Source organism: Ciona intestinalis, chromosome 3 (genome assembly GCF_000224145.3).
Source record: "Ciona intestinalis chromosome 3, KH, whole genome shotgun sequence".
In the NCBI taxonomy this organism is placed as follows: Eukaryota; Metazoa; Chordata; class Ascidiacea; order Phlebobranchia; family Cionidae; genus Ciona; species Ciona intestinalis.
Window position 1 is genome coordinate 2,289,823 of NC_020168.2, and position 13,378 is coordinate 2,303,200.

At 35.2% G+C, this 13,378-nt stretch overlaps 3 protein-coding genes across 3 annotated transcripts in view; 2 read left to right on the forward strand and 1 right to left on the reverse strand.

The window, feature by feature from the left end:
• Positions 1-596: 596 nt before the first annotated feature.
• Positions 597-3,447, reverse strand: LOC100176937 (collagen type IV alpha-3-binding protein). Its single transcript, XM_002129541.4, has one exon. It carries the CDS (start codon positions 3,319-3,321, stop codon positions 1,588-1,590), a length of 1,734 nt encoding a protein of 577 aa, XP_002129577.1. The 5' UTR covers positions 3,322-3,447; the 3' UTR covers positions 597-1,587.
• Positions 3,448-3,939: 492 nt separating this feature from the next.
• Positions 3,940-9,587, forward strand: LOC100187162 (26S proteasome regulatory subunit 10B). Its single transcript, XM_002129591.4, has 9 exons — positions 3,940-4,098; positions 4,187-4,306; positions 4,758-4,878; positions 5,226-5,340; positions 5,440-5,589; positions 5,774-5,998; positions 6,569-6,673; positions 6,969-7,098; positions 9,189-9,587. Exons 1-9 carry the CDS (start codon positions 4,017-4,019, stop codon positions 9,305-9,307), a joined length of 1,167 nt encoding a protein of 388 aa, XP_002129627.1. The 5' UTR covers positions 3,940-4,016; the 3' UTR covers positions 9,308-9,587.
• Positions 9,588-9,715: 128 nt separating this feature from the next.
• The window catches only part of LOC100182399 (feline leukemia virus subgroup C receptor-related protein 2-like), a 20,772-nt gene continuing 17,109 nt past the window's right edge, over positions 9,716-13,378 (forward strand). The window contains exons 1-4 of the mRNA XM_026833855.1: positions 9,716-10,232; positions 11,255-11,408; positions 11,473-11,596; positions 11,914-12,014. Of these exons, the coding sequence (XP_026689656.1) occupies positions 10,153-10,232; positions 11,255-11,408; positions 11,473-11,596; positions 11,914-12,014 (459 nt within the window). The 5' untranslated portion in view covers positions 9,716-10,152. The remainder of the gene's footprint in view (positions 10,233-11,254; positions 11,409-11,472; positions 11,597-11,913; positions 12,015-13,378) is intronic.

Sequence of the window (13,378 nt, forward strand, 5' to 3'; positions counted from 1 at the left end):
AAAGAAATTTTATTTTCCAATAAAAGCAGATAAAATCACTAACTTCTTACAAACAACAGTAAGTTTGTGGAGAGACATATTCAAAATAACTGAGTTTACTGATGTCAAATTTGCAGGTTAAATTTTTTGGAGGTTTGGTTGATAATTGTCTTTCACATGAAGTTAGTCATGTTGTGATATTAGATTCTCATGATACAAATGATTTACTGGTTATGGAATGTTTTTCAAAGCGACAACAAATGTCTCTAAAGTTTCACATTGTTAGGAGCGAATGGATTTACGATTGTGTAAAAGCCAAAAAACTTTTGGATGAAAAATATTATTCTATTTCTATGTCTTTTTGATATCTATGCAACTCTTTTCCTTACAACTTTGTTCATTTTCCTAAGAAGCAATTTATAAAAGTTTAATTCATGTGGTTGTGTTTATTTGGAACCTTGGTTATAAACATCGTACTGAAAGCTTGGCTTCTAATGGCCAGGGGCCAAATAAGCTTTGTATGTGGTTCATGATACATCGTTTCTAACTGGGTATGTGCAATGTGTTTGGATAGTTTCCTGCATTGGTAAACCAATCTTTGTATGGTACTTCATTGCTTGTGTCAACTCCAGTTCATTTATTTATATGAGTATTACCATTAGCCAAAATTACTAACACTGGCCAGAACAAACAAATGGTATCATTCATTAGTATATTTAGTATAAAAAGAAAAACAATTACTCAGGTTTAACATAGGCTCTTAAGTACCTTGCTAAGAGCACAAACGGTAAAGAATTTCTTGCAGTGAATGTTCCGTGTGGGCATTCCACAATCAAAAAAAGAAATGTCACAAACAGTTTTAAATGGATGCAAAACGCTTGCATTGAATGCGAGAAAAGGGAGAAGGGTAACAAATATATACAATGAAAAGTTTTCACTATATAAACATCCCGGTAATATGTGAAGCCAATAAGGTAATGTAAACAACACTGTACAACTTAACTTTAGTAAAGGACTTATTTGCATGATCAATGGGGTTACATACAAAGCACAAACTATAAAGGTGTGTCAAGTGTACTGACATAATATTAACAGACCTCCATAAACCATAGTGGTGTCAGGTCCAAGGGGTGTGTAATGTTTCTGTAATGTCACACAAAACAAACAAAACATTGTTATGAAGATTAATAATTAGGAATTACTGAATGCTCTACAATATTGTAAAGACCCCCATTGTTAATTTACGCTAAATAAAGTCTATTAGGTATACATACATATAATGAAATAAATGTGAGAAACTTTTGTACTCCAGCCACCATATATTATTTAATTTAAGTATTTCTGTTATTTACAATATAGAATGAATAGTGTTGGTAGTCGAATTACCATATACAGGAAAACAATGAATAATGGTCAAATGAAATAAATAAATGGCCATTTTAACATGGTTGCATTTTCAAATTAATAATTTTCCTTTATTATATTAGATTCCATAGTTCATATGCATAGAGCCACTAAAGCAATATCATTAAATGAGCATTAAATGAAATGTTTACATACTATTCTGATGCTAAATAATTGAAAAATATCTAAAACACTATTCAAAACTTAGAACAAAATATCTAACTTTCTTGTTTTGTCTTGAACATAAGCAGTAAACCTGCGCAAAAACTTTGGATATTCCCGTTTGTAAATTGAGCGTAACACAGAAGCAGGTGCCCATCCACCTGGGTTGACATTTGCAACATAAATAATATCACACTGGAGACAGTCCCTTGTGATTGGTCCACCATCTTTAGGTGGGGTTATAAAAGTCTGGCAAATTAAAGCAATTTCAATGAGTGCTCTCACACATCCAGAGACGGGATTTGCTTCAGGATGATCAACAGAGAAGTTACAAACAATCCATGTGTCGTGGGGTATTTTGTCTCCTACACTGGGAGGATTATCCACTTTCACCATGGAAGAAAGATACAAACAATCACGTTGAGCAGATGGCCAGACTCTTCTGTGAGTTTGGTAGATTATGGTTGTGAATTCTTCTGGAACTTCAATGACACGGAAACTTTCAATTGTCCCTTCCCACTCCATCCTTACATCTGTATCCCAGAAGTAATGGCACATCTCACGTGCTGTGACATTACCAATACTGTGGACAGCCTTCAAAGGGTCACAAATCAAACCATCTTCAACCAACTCCTTTCTATAAATCTTCATTTCTCCTTCTTCTGCAAAAAGCTCCCATATATCGCCATCTGCCCCAGGAGGTTTCATTGAATCGGTAAGATGATTTTGAATTTTCTTTTCAAGCTCATCAGAATGCTTGTGACGGCGCTTTGGCTGCTTTTCAGCTTCTCGAATCATCGATCGCGAATGTTCAATATCCTGAGTAAATCGCTCCTGTTTATCCAGCTCTGCTTCCACCGCATCATAAAACTCTTCTTCAGTAAGTCCACTTTGTGGACCTTCAACATAATCTGGGCTTCCAACAAAGGCATTCTTTTTCATGGCAGCCAATGAGGAGTTGTATTGTTCCTCAGATTTTTTTCTTCTTTCTCGCTCTTTATCCAACCTTCTTTGCCAAACTTCTTCCCTTTTATTTATTAACTCCACGCAATGAGAAAGCGTGTTAAGAATCCCGTTAGTTGTAGCTTTGAATGTGATTGCCTCGCCTTTAAAATCAATACCTCTTGACATGCTGCTTTTCAGCGAAAGATGATTTTGTAAGTTGGTTGCAACATCTCCTTCCTCCCCAACCTCTCCATTACTTTCAAGATCATCTTTGGCCTGATTTTGTTGAGCACAAGCATCAAAATAATCTTGTAAAGTATCCACTTGTCTGTCCAGAATATCACGAAAAGTTTCAAGTTCATTCAACTTTTCCTTTAGGCCTCTTCCTTTTCTAAAGGATGAGCTTGAAGTGATGGAAGGGGCACTTCCAAGTGACATTAAGGAGCCATGTCTTCTTAAACTAACATTATCTCCTTCCACCTTGTTGACTTCAATAACTTCAATCCACTCCTGTCTTTCATTTTCAGTTGCTGCACGGAAATACCAAACACTGTCATTGATTGCAATATCAAATCGGCACGGATCAAACTCATGGCACACAGTTGAAGCTTTAGTCAGACTAATAGAACCACGGCAACCAAACGCCGTCTCGTCCTGAGCTCTGTAGTATGATAGCGTGCCATCTTGGCAACAAACAAATCGATCTTGCCAACCATGTATGTAATTAGTCCATTTACTCAGCACACCCTTAATACTGGGGTTATCAAACTTTTCAGTTACAAATTCTTCCTCTTCTTCAGAGTCGGTTAAGCTTTGATGACTGTCCGACATGTTCTCCGACGGTAAATATACAATATATCAATAATTATCAACTCTTCATTCGGGATACTAATAACGTAATAAGTGTTTATACAGTTACAATATCTGAAAAATAAACAGCTTTAAAGATTACTATTACACGTTATATAGTTTTAAAACTGCACCCGTTACACTGAATTGCGAATGGGTCAATGCGCGAGTGCGTGACATATGACATACGCCATCAAACGCAAAAAAACTGAAATTTCTAAAATATATGGAATATGGGCGGCGTAACGTTGGGCACGTAAATTAAAGCCAGTCAGTGATGCGTGCTCAGTGTAATTTTTGTTTTAATCTCTTTGGTTTTAGATATTTAATGAAAATTTACATCTTTGGTATTAAAATATAGAACTTAAAAACATGTAGTGTTTATATATTTAGATGTTTTGATGATTACGGTATCGTGACTGTTACTTTACAATAATTTTTTTACAGTAATTTAAAATAATTAACCTGTAAAAACCTTGGTAATGTAAGTTATGTTTTCATTAAACGTAATACAATATATATATTAAAGTTGTTTAATTTGTATATTTAAAAACATGCATATGGTGACACTTGACAGATGATTACGACAACCCTTCCAGTATGATTTGGAAATTTTCAACATTTAGATTTCGTTTGTTTCAGCAAAGTGCTTTGGCTGAAATAACAAAATTTTAATAATGGATGCTCGTGAAAAAGTATTAACAGATTATCGTAAAAAACTGCTTGAACACAAAGAAATAGACGGACGATTAAAAGGCCGTAAGTACATTTACAAGTAGTATTTTTGGTTTGTCTTTTGTACCCTAAATAGTTTGATTAAATGGACCACAAAATGTTTTTTTTTTAGTAAGAGAAGACTTAAAGAAGAAAACGAAGGATTATGACAAGTCGGAAAATGATTTAAAGGCACTGCAAAGTGTTGGTCAAATTGTTGGAGAAATTTTAAAACAACTGACTGAAGAAAAATGTAATATGTTTTGAGTATTCGTTTAGCGGGTGACCAGTGAAAATTTTGTTTTCAAAATGTTCCTTAGGCCTCACTGTCACTGATACCCACTGTATAGCTTTTTTTGTTAAAACATTGAGCTTTCATGTTGAAAGTTATCTTTAAAAATATGTGAAAACATAATTCATCACCGTAATGTGCGTGACTTGGGTATGGACCAATGGACGTATGGTAAACGATATATTACGTCAGAACAGCATTATGTTGCGCCACAATAGTAAGACATTATAGTCGTTGCAGACTTGCAGCACATTACTTTTTTGATTTTTCACACTTTTTCATATGGAAACCTTAACCAAGCCCTAACTCCCAACCACTAAAACTACCTCCCTAATACATTACGTAAACTGTAATTTAGGAATCAGTAATACGCAACTGTGTTAAAGCTGTTAAATAAATTGTCTCTATTCAGTTATTGTAAAAGCAACAAATGGTCCACGTTATGTTGTTGGGTGCCGAAGACAGGTCGATAAATCAAAACTTAAATCTGGAACCAGGGTTGCTCTTGATATGACCACCCTTACTATAATGAGGTAAATATTTTACTTTTTTGTGTGTGAAGTACTGCATTTATACTGTTTGTTTTTTTGTAAGTTTAAGTTAAATGTCTTAGTATACTCTTAAAATCTGTGCTATTTTACTGATAGAAAATATTTGTATTTGCAGATGATAAATAATAATTTGGTATTGAGCCCTAAGCACTAAGTAATACACATTGAAAGTCTGAAAGTTAAAAATTTTTACAAAGACCTTTGAAAAAAAAGTTCTTAAAGAATTCACGTTCTACTATATAATATATGGTACACTTTTTTAACAGTGTACTAATGGAAACAATGTCCCCCGGTATTTCCTAAAACTGAATATCACTTTATCTTAACAGATATTTACCAAGAGAGGTTGATCCTCTTGTGTACAACATGTCCCATGAAGATCCAGGTGATGTTAAATATTCAAGCATTGGAGGTTTATCTGAACAAATAAGAGAACTAAGAGAGGTAAGGTCCTTTATTTCTTTTTGAAATTAATTTTGATTTCTTTTTTTTGTAAACTTTATTGGAAATTTACTGTTAATCATGTTTTTCTGCTTGTTTCAGGTCATTGAACTTCCACTGCTGAATCCAGAATTATTTCTTCGTGTTGGCATCACTCCCCCTAAAGGTTGTTTACTGTATGGTCCACCTGGCACTGGCAAGACACTGTTGGCTCGTGCAGTGTCAAGTCAGTTAGATGCAAATTTCTTGAAGGTAAAAACCTGTGCTAGTATTTGTTAAATTTTATGATATTTTCTTTATTTATGAGTAAATATAATTATTTACTCGGCCTTTGTAGTTTTCAATAAAATTGTAAAAAATATTCAAACTTTATTAATTATTAACCTAATCTTCAAACCGGAGCCAAGCAGTGCTGAAATATGAAAATCTTAATCAGGTTGTGTCCTCATCTATTGTTGACAAATACATCGGAGAATCTGCTCGTTTAATCCGTGAGATGTTCAACTATGCACGTGATCACCAACCGTGCATCATATTCATGGATGAGATTGATGCAATTGGAGGAAGGAGGTTCTCGGAGGGCACGAGCGCTGATCGTGAAATCCAACGTACTCTCATGGAGTTGCTCAACCAGATGGATGGGTTTGATACTCTTGGTCAGGTTGGACATTACTCGTTTATTTCTAATTTCCTAAAATTGGATGTTTTAAATATTGCTGTAAAAAAAAACTGTCAGCAATTCAGAAAAAAAACAATCAGGTTACATATGTGGTAACCCATTAGTGGGTACAAGATGTTGAAACAGAACACCCATGTATAACGAGTGTCATTTTCTGCAGCACATACTATCGCTGTAGCACAGTTGGTTAGCGCGCTTGCCTCCAACCCAGAGGTAATGGAATTCAAGGCTCGTTGTAACTACCATTGTAGGCGTATGTGTTCTTGGGCAAGACACTTACAGCAATTTCTTCAACCCAGTGGTTACTAATGGGTTGTGCAAATTATAAGCCACACATAAAAAAATGAAAAAATCCACAAAAAAATCACCTGTAAAGTAACATACTTGGTAACTCTTAAGCTGGCACAAGGTGTATGAAATATGAATACCCGTGTTATAAGGACTTTCGTTTTTCTGTCAAGCGAAGATAAAGCAAGTTACATTCTTTCAGCTTTACCCAATAACTTTTTCATTTCAAACCATTCCTTGCTAACATCTTATTTCCTTATTCAGGTTAAGATGATCATGGCTACCAACCGACCGGACACATTAGATCCAGCCTTACTAAGACCTGGTCGTCTTGACAGAAAGATTAGAATTGATCTTCCTAATGAACAGGTAATTTTAATAAAATTATTTATTCTGTATTTTTTTATTAAATAAAAAAAAATCTGTTTTTGGTTTAGATACTGAGACTGATTTAAAGTAAAAAGTGTTTATTAAGTCATCAACCAATAAAAACCTTGTAAATATTATTAATGATATACCCTGGGTTAAAATGCAATAAATCATGTCTATGTGGATATCTGTAATTAAAATATATTAGAATTAATTGAACAGTGATTATTATCACATTTAAAGTGATTTTTTTTTAAATTATCATGCATCTAATAACCTCACACATCATGGCCAGGGTCGCATGGACATACTGAAAATTCACGCTGCTCCGATCACCAAGCATGGTGAGATTGACTATGAGGCGGTCGTCAAACTATCCGATCAATTTAACGGCGCCGATCTACGTAACGTGTGCACGGAAGCAGGTACAATACTTTTAGACTGTGTTTAATTGTGTGCAGTGGCGGATCTAGAGAAGGGTGTTTGGTGTTTGACACACCCCCTTTAGATATTTTCTTTACGTAGCTTGTGTCCGGAGCCAGATAACAAGAACGAAAAAATCGCAAAGGAAATGCGAATTTACGAACCGGCAAAAATTAATTTAATAATTTATTGTTTTTTTTCACACCGGCAAGCAGCTTAATCGAGAAATTGGATAACTCGTGTTCGTAGACAATTAGTTTGTGAAGAAGCGCCAGGGTTACAAGGAAAGATTATCCGCTGTTATGACCAAAATAAAACCTTGAACCTATAGTGGCGAAATAGGTCTGGCCAATGGCCGCCAAGCTTAACTAAGCACAATTGTATTCAAACGCTTGTTGCGTTCACGTGCGTAGAAAGTATTAATCGTAAACGAGACAATCCTTAACTTAATAGCAGACGTGAAAAAGCACACATTCAACCTGTTTTAAGGCACCTGCAGGCTAAATATTGAACCTGTGAGTCCGTATTGTGACGCAAATAATCGACGTGTGAATTGCTATTCTGTTGCAAAGAATTGCCAAGTAAAACAATCGCTATTATGATGCAATGAATCCACGTGTAAATCCCCATTGTTTCGTAACAAACAGGCTGCGGTGAGGGAAACAATGTAAATATAAAGCAGCAATGTCTTCGGAACAGATTTAGGTTTATCATTACGGCCTAAATCGCTTAGAATGAGTTGCAGCGTCAAAACATCGTCGGTTTAGCAGCAATATTGTTTGTTCAACTAAATTCTTATCCGGTAATAGAAAGATCCAGTAATAGAAATAGCAAAAACAGTAACAGGCTTTCTGGAAATGTGCGTATCGTAATATGTTTTAAGTCTGCCTAACCGGTGTTGTAAGTTTGTAACTATAAGTAATGTAACAAAATATTGTGGCAATATGAACCACACTATACAGCGAACGTTTGATTCGTTAGTTAAAAAGTTCCTTTGCACCAAAAATTGCATACGAAAGTATTATGACGAAAATAATCAACGGGGGAATTCCTACTATTTCGTAACAAACATTCTGCTTGTCTAAGTAAGTCCTGCGTAAATAATGACTTTATTACGCGTTAGATTAATGTTGCTAGTGTGGGCAAATGGAAGTGGTGAATTTGAATTAAAACTTACGGGTTAATTTACGCATATACTAATAAGACACTGTGCAACATTTTCTTGCAAACACCCCTGTCAGAATAATTCTAAATCCGCCTATGTGTGTAGGTAATGTACCTAGACAGTTATTTTTCTGTAAGACATTGCCAGTCAGGAGTCAGCAACCCATTAACAGTAAACCTTAAAATTTTTGGTGCAACCGGTCTGGTTTGAGCTTTGGTGTGATTTTGTATGTTACTCTAATCCACTATGTTTGCCCAGGTTGCTCTGTAAACTTTATTCTTTGTGTGTAACGTATCGTCATTTAGTTACGTTTACGTGTCGTGCATGTTGTTTATAGCTCTCTTGTTAGAATATGGTAACAGCATGTATTCCTAGAGGTCGCTGTTATTACACAGCGTCAGTAATCACTTGTTATTTATTAAAAAAACGTATAAGCTAGTCTACGAAATTTGACGCACGTTTACATGCACTTTAGTTTTATATATCAATAAGCAACGCTGTTTTATTGTTTCCAGTGTTTAATCGTTACATGGTACATGAAAAGAAACTTAAACACTTAATCAGTGAGAACGTTTTGATATTTAGTACATTAAAACCATACACAAACACTGTCTGCGTACTTAACCAACACTTCCTCGAAACATTGGTTTTGTTTCTGTTTCAAACTAAAAAGAACGTGACAAACACAAACATCATTGTACCATTAATCGTACACGAGCGACCGTGCCCCGAGAAGTTGCTGCGTGACAGTAAACGGTACATCAGCTGCTGGCATCCAGATAACGTGCGTTTTATTAAAAGGTTAAATCAAATCATAGCTTGCACTTTTAATTTATGTATCGGTACATACATTGTCCAGAATGCGTTTTTACAGTAATATAAGATCTTTTAAAGACCGATAGCCTTTAAAGACCGATATTTCCACAGGGCTCTTTGCTATTCGGGCAGAGCGAGAATATGTGATACAAGAAGACTTCATGAAGGCTGTACGCAAAGTTAGCGACAACAAGAAATTGGAGTCGAAATTCGACTATAAACCGATATGATGACGTCACACAAATGGCTTTGTTTGAAGTCCTGAACTAAAATTTGGAAACACGGATTTAAAAAACTAAAAAAAAACGAGGAAAAACTAAAATAAGATTTACTTAAAATTCTCAGAATAGGTTATTTGTAGTTTGATTCGGACTGGAATATTAAAATTGTCGTCGGTATCTCAGACACTATACGCTTCGTCGGGTGTCATATTTGTTCATCATTGTCACAATAAATAACATGTACGTTTACGTACGTATAACAAAATATACAAAAGCTGCTTAGGTAAAATTTGTCGTGGTTGTTCACTTGTTCCTTTATTCAGCATCTGATACATACTGATATTTACCAAGTCTTAAGGTATAATTCATTTACTAACCGATCTTTAAAAAGTAGTTGTGATTCGGTAGTGTTTCTGGTTTCCCGGTAGTAAGAGTAAGCTCCTGTCGCACAGCATTATACGATACGATATTCACACAAGATTAAACTCACTAACTGTCTCTTGTGTGTAGCAATGTCATTTTTAGTCAGAAAATATATTTTTTGTTCATTTCGTGCTGTCGCATGATACACAGGAATCGTATATAACTCAGGTGTGCAGCTTTAGTTACTAGTTTTTCGAAAGCATAAACAGAATCTGTAACCAGAATTGCGTCGTTACAGCTTAATATCAAATGTTTGGTAAACAAAGTCATTTATGTCGCAGACAAAAAAAAGAATTTTTCGTTAACGTTGCATACAAGCTTCCCTTTGTATTTAAATTACCAGTATTGCGCAGTTTATTTGCAGTTTCGACAGATAAGCCATTGGCATATATATAGTACACGGTTGTAGTTCAATTAGTAGTCTATTCCAAATGACGATAGAGGAAACATCAAGACCGAGTGGCAATGCAATTGATGAGAGTTCCCCGCTGATTCAACAGTTTGATGGCGTGTAAGAAACATTTACTTTTCTTAAAGAGAAACATTTGCAATACAGTATTTCAGCTTTTTGTTTCTTCACTGGCATATCCTTCCGTATTGTGATTGAAACTTCTCAGTTAAAATGTGAATGCTTAAGTTATATATATGTTTCTGTAACGGTCTATAACAGGCGTGTCCAAGATCACCAAACACGAGGGTTGGACATGAAAGCAGGCATACACATGGCCGCTTAGGGGTAACATGGTGCGTGATCGCATATAAAAAACGGCATCGCACTTAGACTGTGAAGTGACGAAAAAGACAACTAAAAATTGCGACCAATCTACACATAAACCACGAAAATAAAAAAGAATAGAACGCGCATCTCCAATGTCGGCAAAGAAAAGGTGATATATACTATAGGGTTGTGAACCCTATAGTGATACACTCTTTCTCTTTTGCGGGTTGTTCCCGTTTACTATTGCAGTCAATGGATCCGAGGGCGTTTTATGTAGTTTTTCCTCGTTTTTGACTTGATTTTAAGTGATAGGGTAAAACAACTGTTTTCTAATATATATATATATATTTATAACAAACCGTTTGTTTGAAGGTTTTTAATTAAATTAATAAATAATTAAATATCCTAAAATGTAGTAAACTGTAGGCGTTAACCTTCCAAATAAGTAAACTGGCCTAATAAACTTGAATCAGAAAATCAGAGTTTAGTATACTCTGCTTGAATAGTTGGTGAAGTTTTTAAATAAACAGCTAAAACAACCATGCGCCTATCTTTTACAATGGAGACCAAGCGAAATGGGGACGGAGTTGGCGGTCACGTGAATAGAAAAAAAGAATATATCACGGTTTTGGAAAGTCTCGCGTTCCACTCTTTTTTATTTCTGTGACATAAACAATTCATTACAAATCAAGAGCAATTTAAGACGTTACGTATATGCACCGAAATAAAATCATAGTTGTTTTTAAATGGTCGTTACGTTAAAACGATTTTCATACTATCACACTTAACCATTGCATCGATAAACTCACATTTAGTGGGCAGACAACGGAACAGTTACACCCGATAAAAACCAAAATCTACAAAAGAAGATTTTTCATGATTTCCCTCACATGTCTTGGCGCATTAACTAGCGGAATTCAAAACGTGGTATATGCTGGTCTACCTTCAAGCGTGAAAATATACTTTAAAGTAAGTAATGATTTGCCATTTCTTGTTGGACTTTGTAACCTAACTCACAATTCCCTGTTGTAAGGCCTCACCACTGGTCTATGATCTGTTGACTAGTCTCTACTACTTCATGTTCGCTATTAGTGGAGTATTCTGTATTTGGGTAATCGAAAAAGTTGGAAATCGCATCTCGCATATCATCGCTTCAAGTACGTTTTATTTTGTATACTTCTCTATATACTTTCATTTTGTATACTTTTCTCTACATTTAATGCTTTAAATGTTTTTTAGCTTTTATACACATATAAATACGATTTTATGAATTTTAGACCTTGGGGGTTTTCCCCAGTTGTTTCTTACCCTGCTAATCCTTTAGTTTTGACAAATTTCCTAACCCATATATATAAAGTATTATAAAACCGTATCCATAAACTGTTGTTACTTGTTTAAAACACATATTTGGATAATGTATTTGCTATAGGTGTCCCATTTTTCCCACTTCATACTATAATACACATTTATTTAGCGTTTATATTTCTTGGATCCGTGGTTGCTGTTGTGGCATGCCTCAATCGAAATTTTCTTGGAGTAGCAATTTTTGCTCAACTACTGAATGGCATAGCACAGGTAAATAACAAATGTTGATATTTTATAATATAACATAAATTTAGTTTATAACATGACAATTAAACGACGAGAAGAGCAAAATGACGGTCGTTAAAACACGCCCACGTAAAAAGCGTTGGAATAAAACAGCTTTGAAAAGTTGAAAAGCGTGTCTTCTGTTGCACCTAAACCTCTAGTAGTCCTCAAAAGGCTGGTAAGTTTGTAGTTATAGGTGTGAACACCCGACACGTCGTCGGCCCGAAAGAACCCAGACTGTGGCGCTGACCCCGAGGTCACGTCAGGAAACGGCGCTTGTGTTACGGAACCTAAAGAGCGCGAATCGCCTATATACAAATGCATGGTCAGCATGTGTTTATTTGTTTCTTGTAAGCGATACAAAGCTAGAAAATACGTATAGCGGTTGTTTTGAAATTTAAAATTTATTTATAATATAAATCCTGTTATATAATATTAAATCTAAGAATTAATGCGGAGTAAATTAGTATTTTTAATGGTTTTAGCGTATAGTGCGATTTAATTGTGATTTATCTACCGAACCATTATATACTATTTATAAACCAACATGAGTGGAGTCAGTGGACATGCAGCTCCAAACTGCTTAAGTACTAGCAGATAAGGTGTTTGCCATTTTTTCATATACGTGTTAAGTTTGTGAGCCAAAAAGTAAAATCACGGCAATTTACATGCAAAACTGCAGCTAGATACACTAGTATATTATGTTAATGTTATACGTTTTTGTTTGTATTTTTATATTTTAAACATGTTCTTTTATGTTTTTAGTTGGTATACTTATTGTTTCTGTTTTTTTAATCTAATCGATTGAGTGTTCAATAGAATTTGATTCTTTATGGGAGGTTTATTATTGTGATAAGACAAGAAATAACATTAGTAGAAAACCATTTTACGCGCAGGAGTGCTTGATTTCTAAAAAATTGCAATATTTAAAGGGACAACAGCACCCAGCCAGCAATGATAAAATCCTACGTCGTGGGCTCCGTAATGGCGGCGACTATGACGTCATAGACGCGGGACAATGGAAAACAAAACTCGTTGTTTCACAATCCGTTTTTTAACTTGGTCTACAGTCTAAACTAACTTTGGGTAATTTCAAAGTTATTATAAAAATAAATAAACTAAGTTAAGAAACGGATTGTAAAACAATTAGTCTTGTTTTTCATTGTCCCTGTATCTGTGACGTCATGGTCGCCGCCATTACGGACCCAAGGCAAAGCATTTTATTATTGCTGGCTGGGTGCTGTTTTCCCTTTAAATGTCCGGCGCCGTGGCGTAGTGGTTAGCGCGCCTGCCTCTAACCCAGAGGTAATGGGTTCAAGGCTCGTCGCTGCTACCATTGTGGGCGTATG

What these genes read in the sequence shown, in the direction of transcription:
- LOC100176937 (XM_002129541.4), bottom strand. Translation starts at nt 3,321, where the DNA reads ATGTCGGACAGTCATCAAAGCTTAACCGACTCTGAAGAAGAGGAAGAA.
- LOC100187162 (XM_002129591.4), top strand. Translation starts at nt 4,017, where the DNA reads ATGGATGCTCGTGAAAAAGTATTAACAGATTATCGTAAAAAACTGCTT. An exon ending in AGACGGACGATTAAAAGGCC is followed by an intron (nt 4,099 to 4,186) that starts GTAAGTACATTT and finishes TTTTTTTTTTAG; the next exon opens with TAAGAGAAGACTTAAAGAAG. An exon ending in ACCACCCTTACTATAATGAG is followed by an intron (nt 4,879 to 5,225) that starts GTAAATATTTTA and finishes TTATCTTAACAG; the next exon opens with ATATTTACCAAGAGAGGTTG.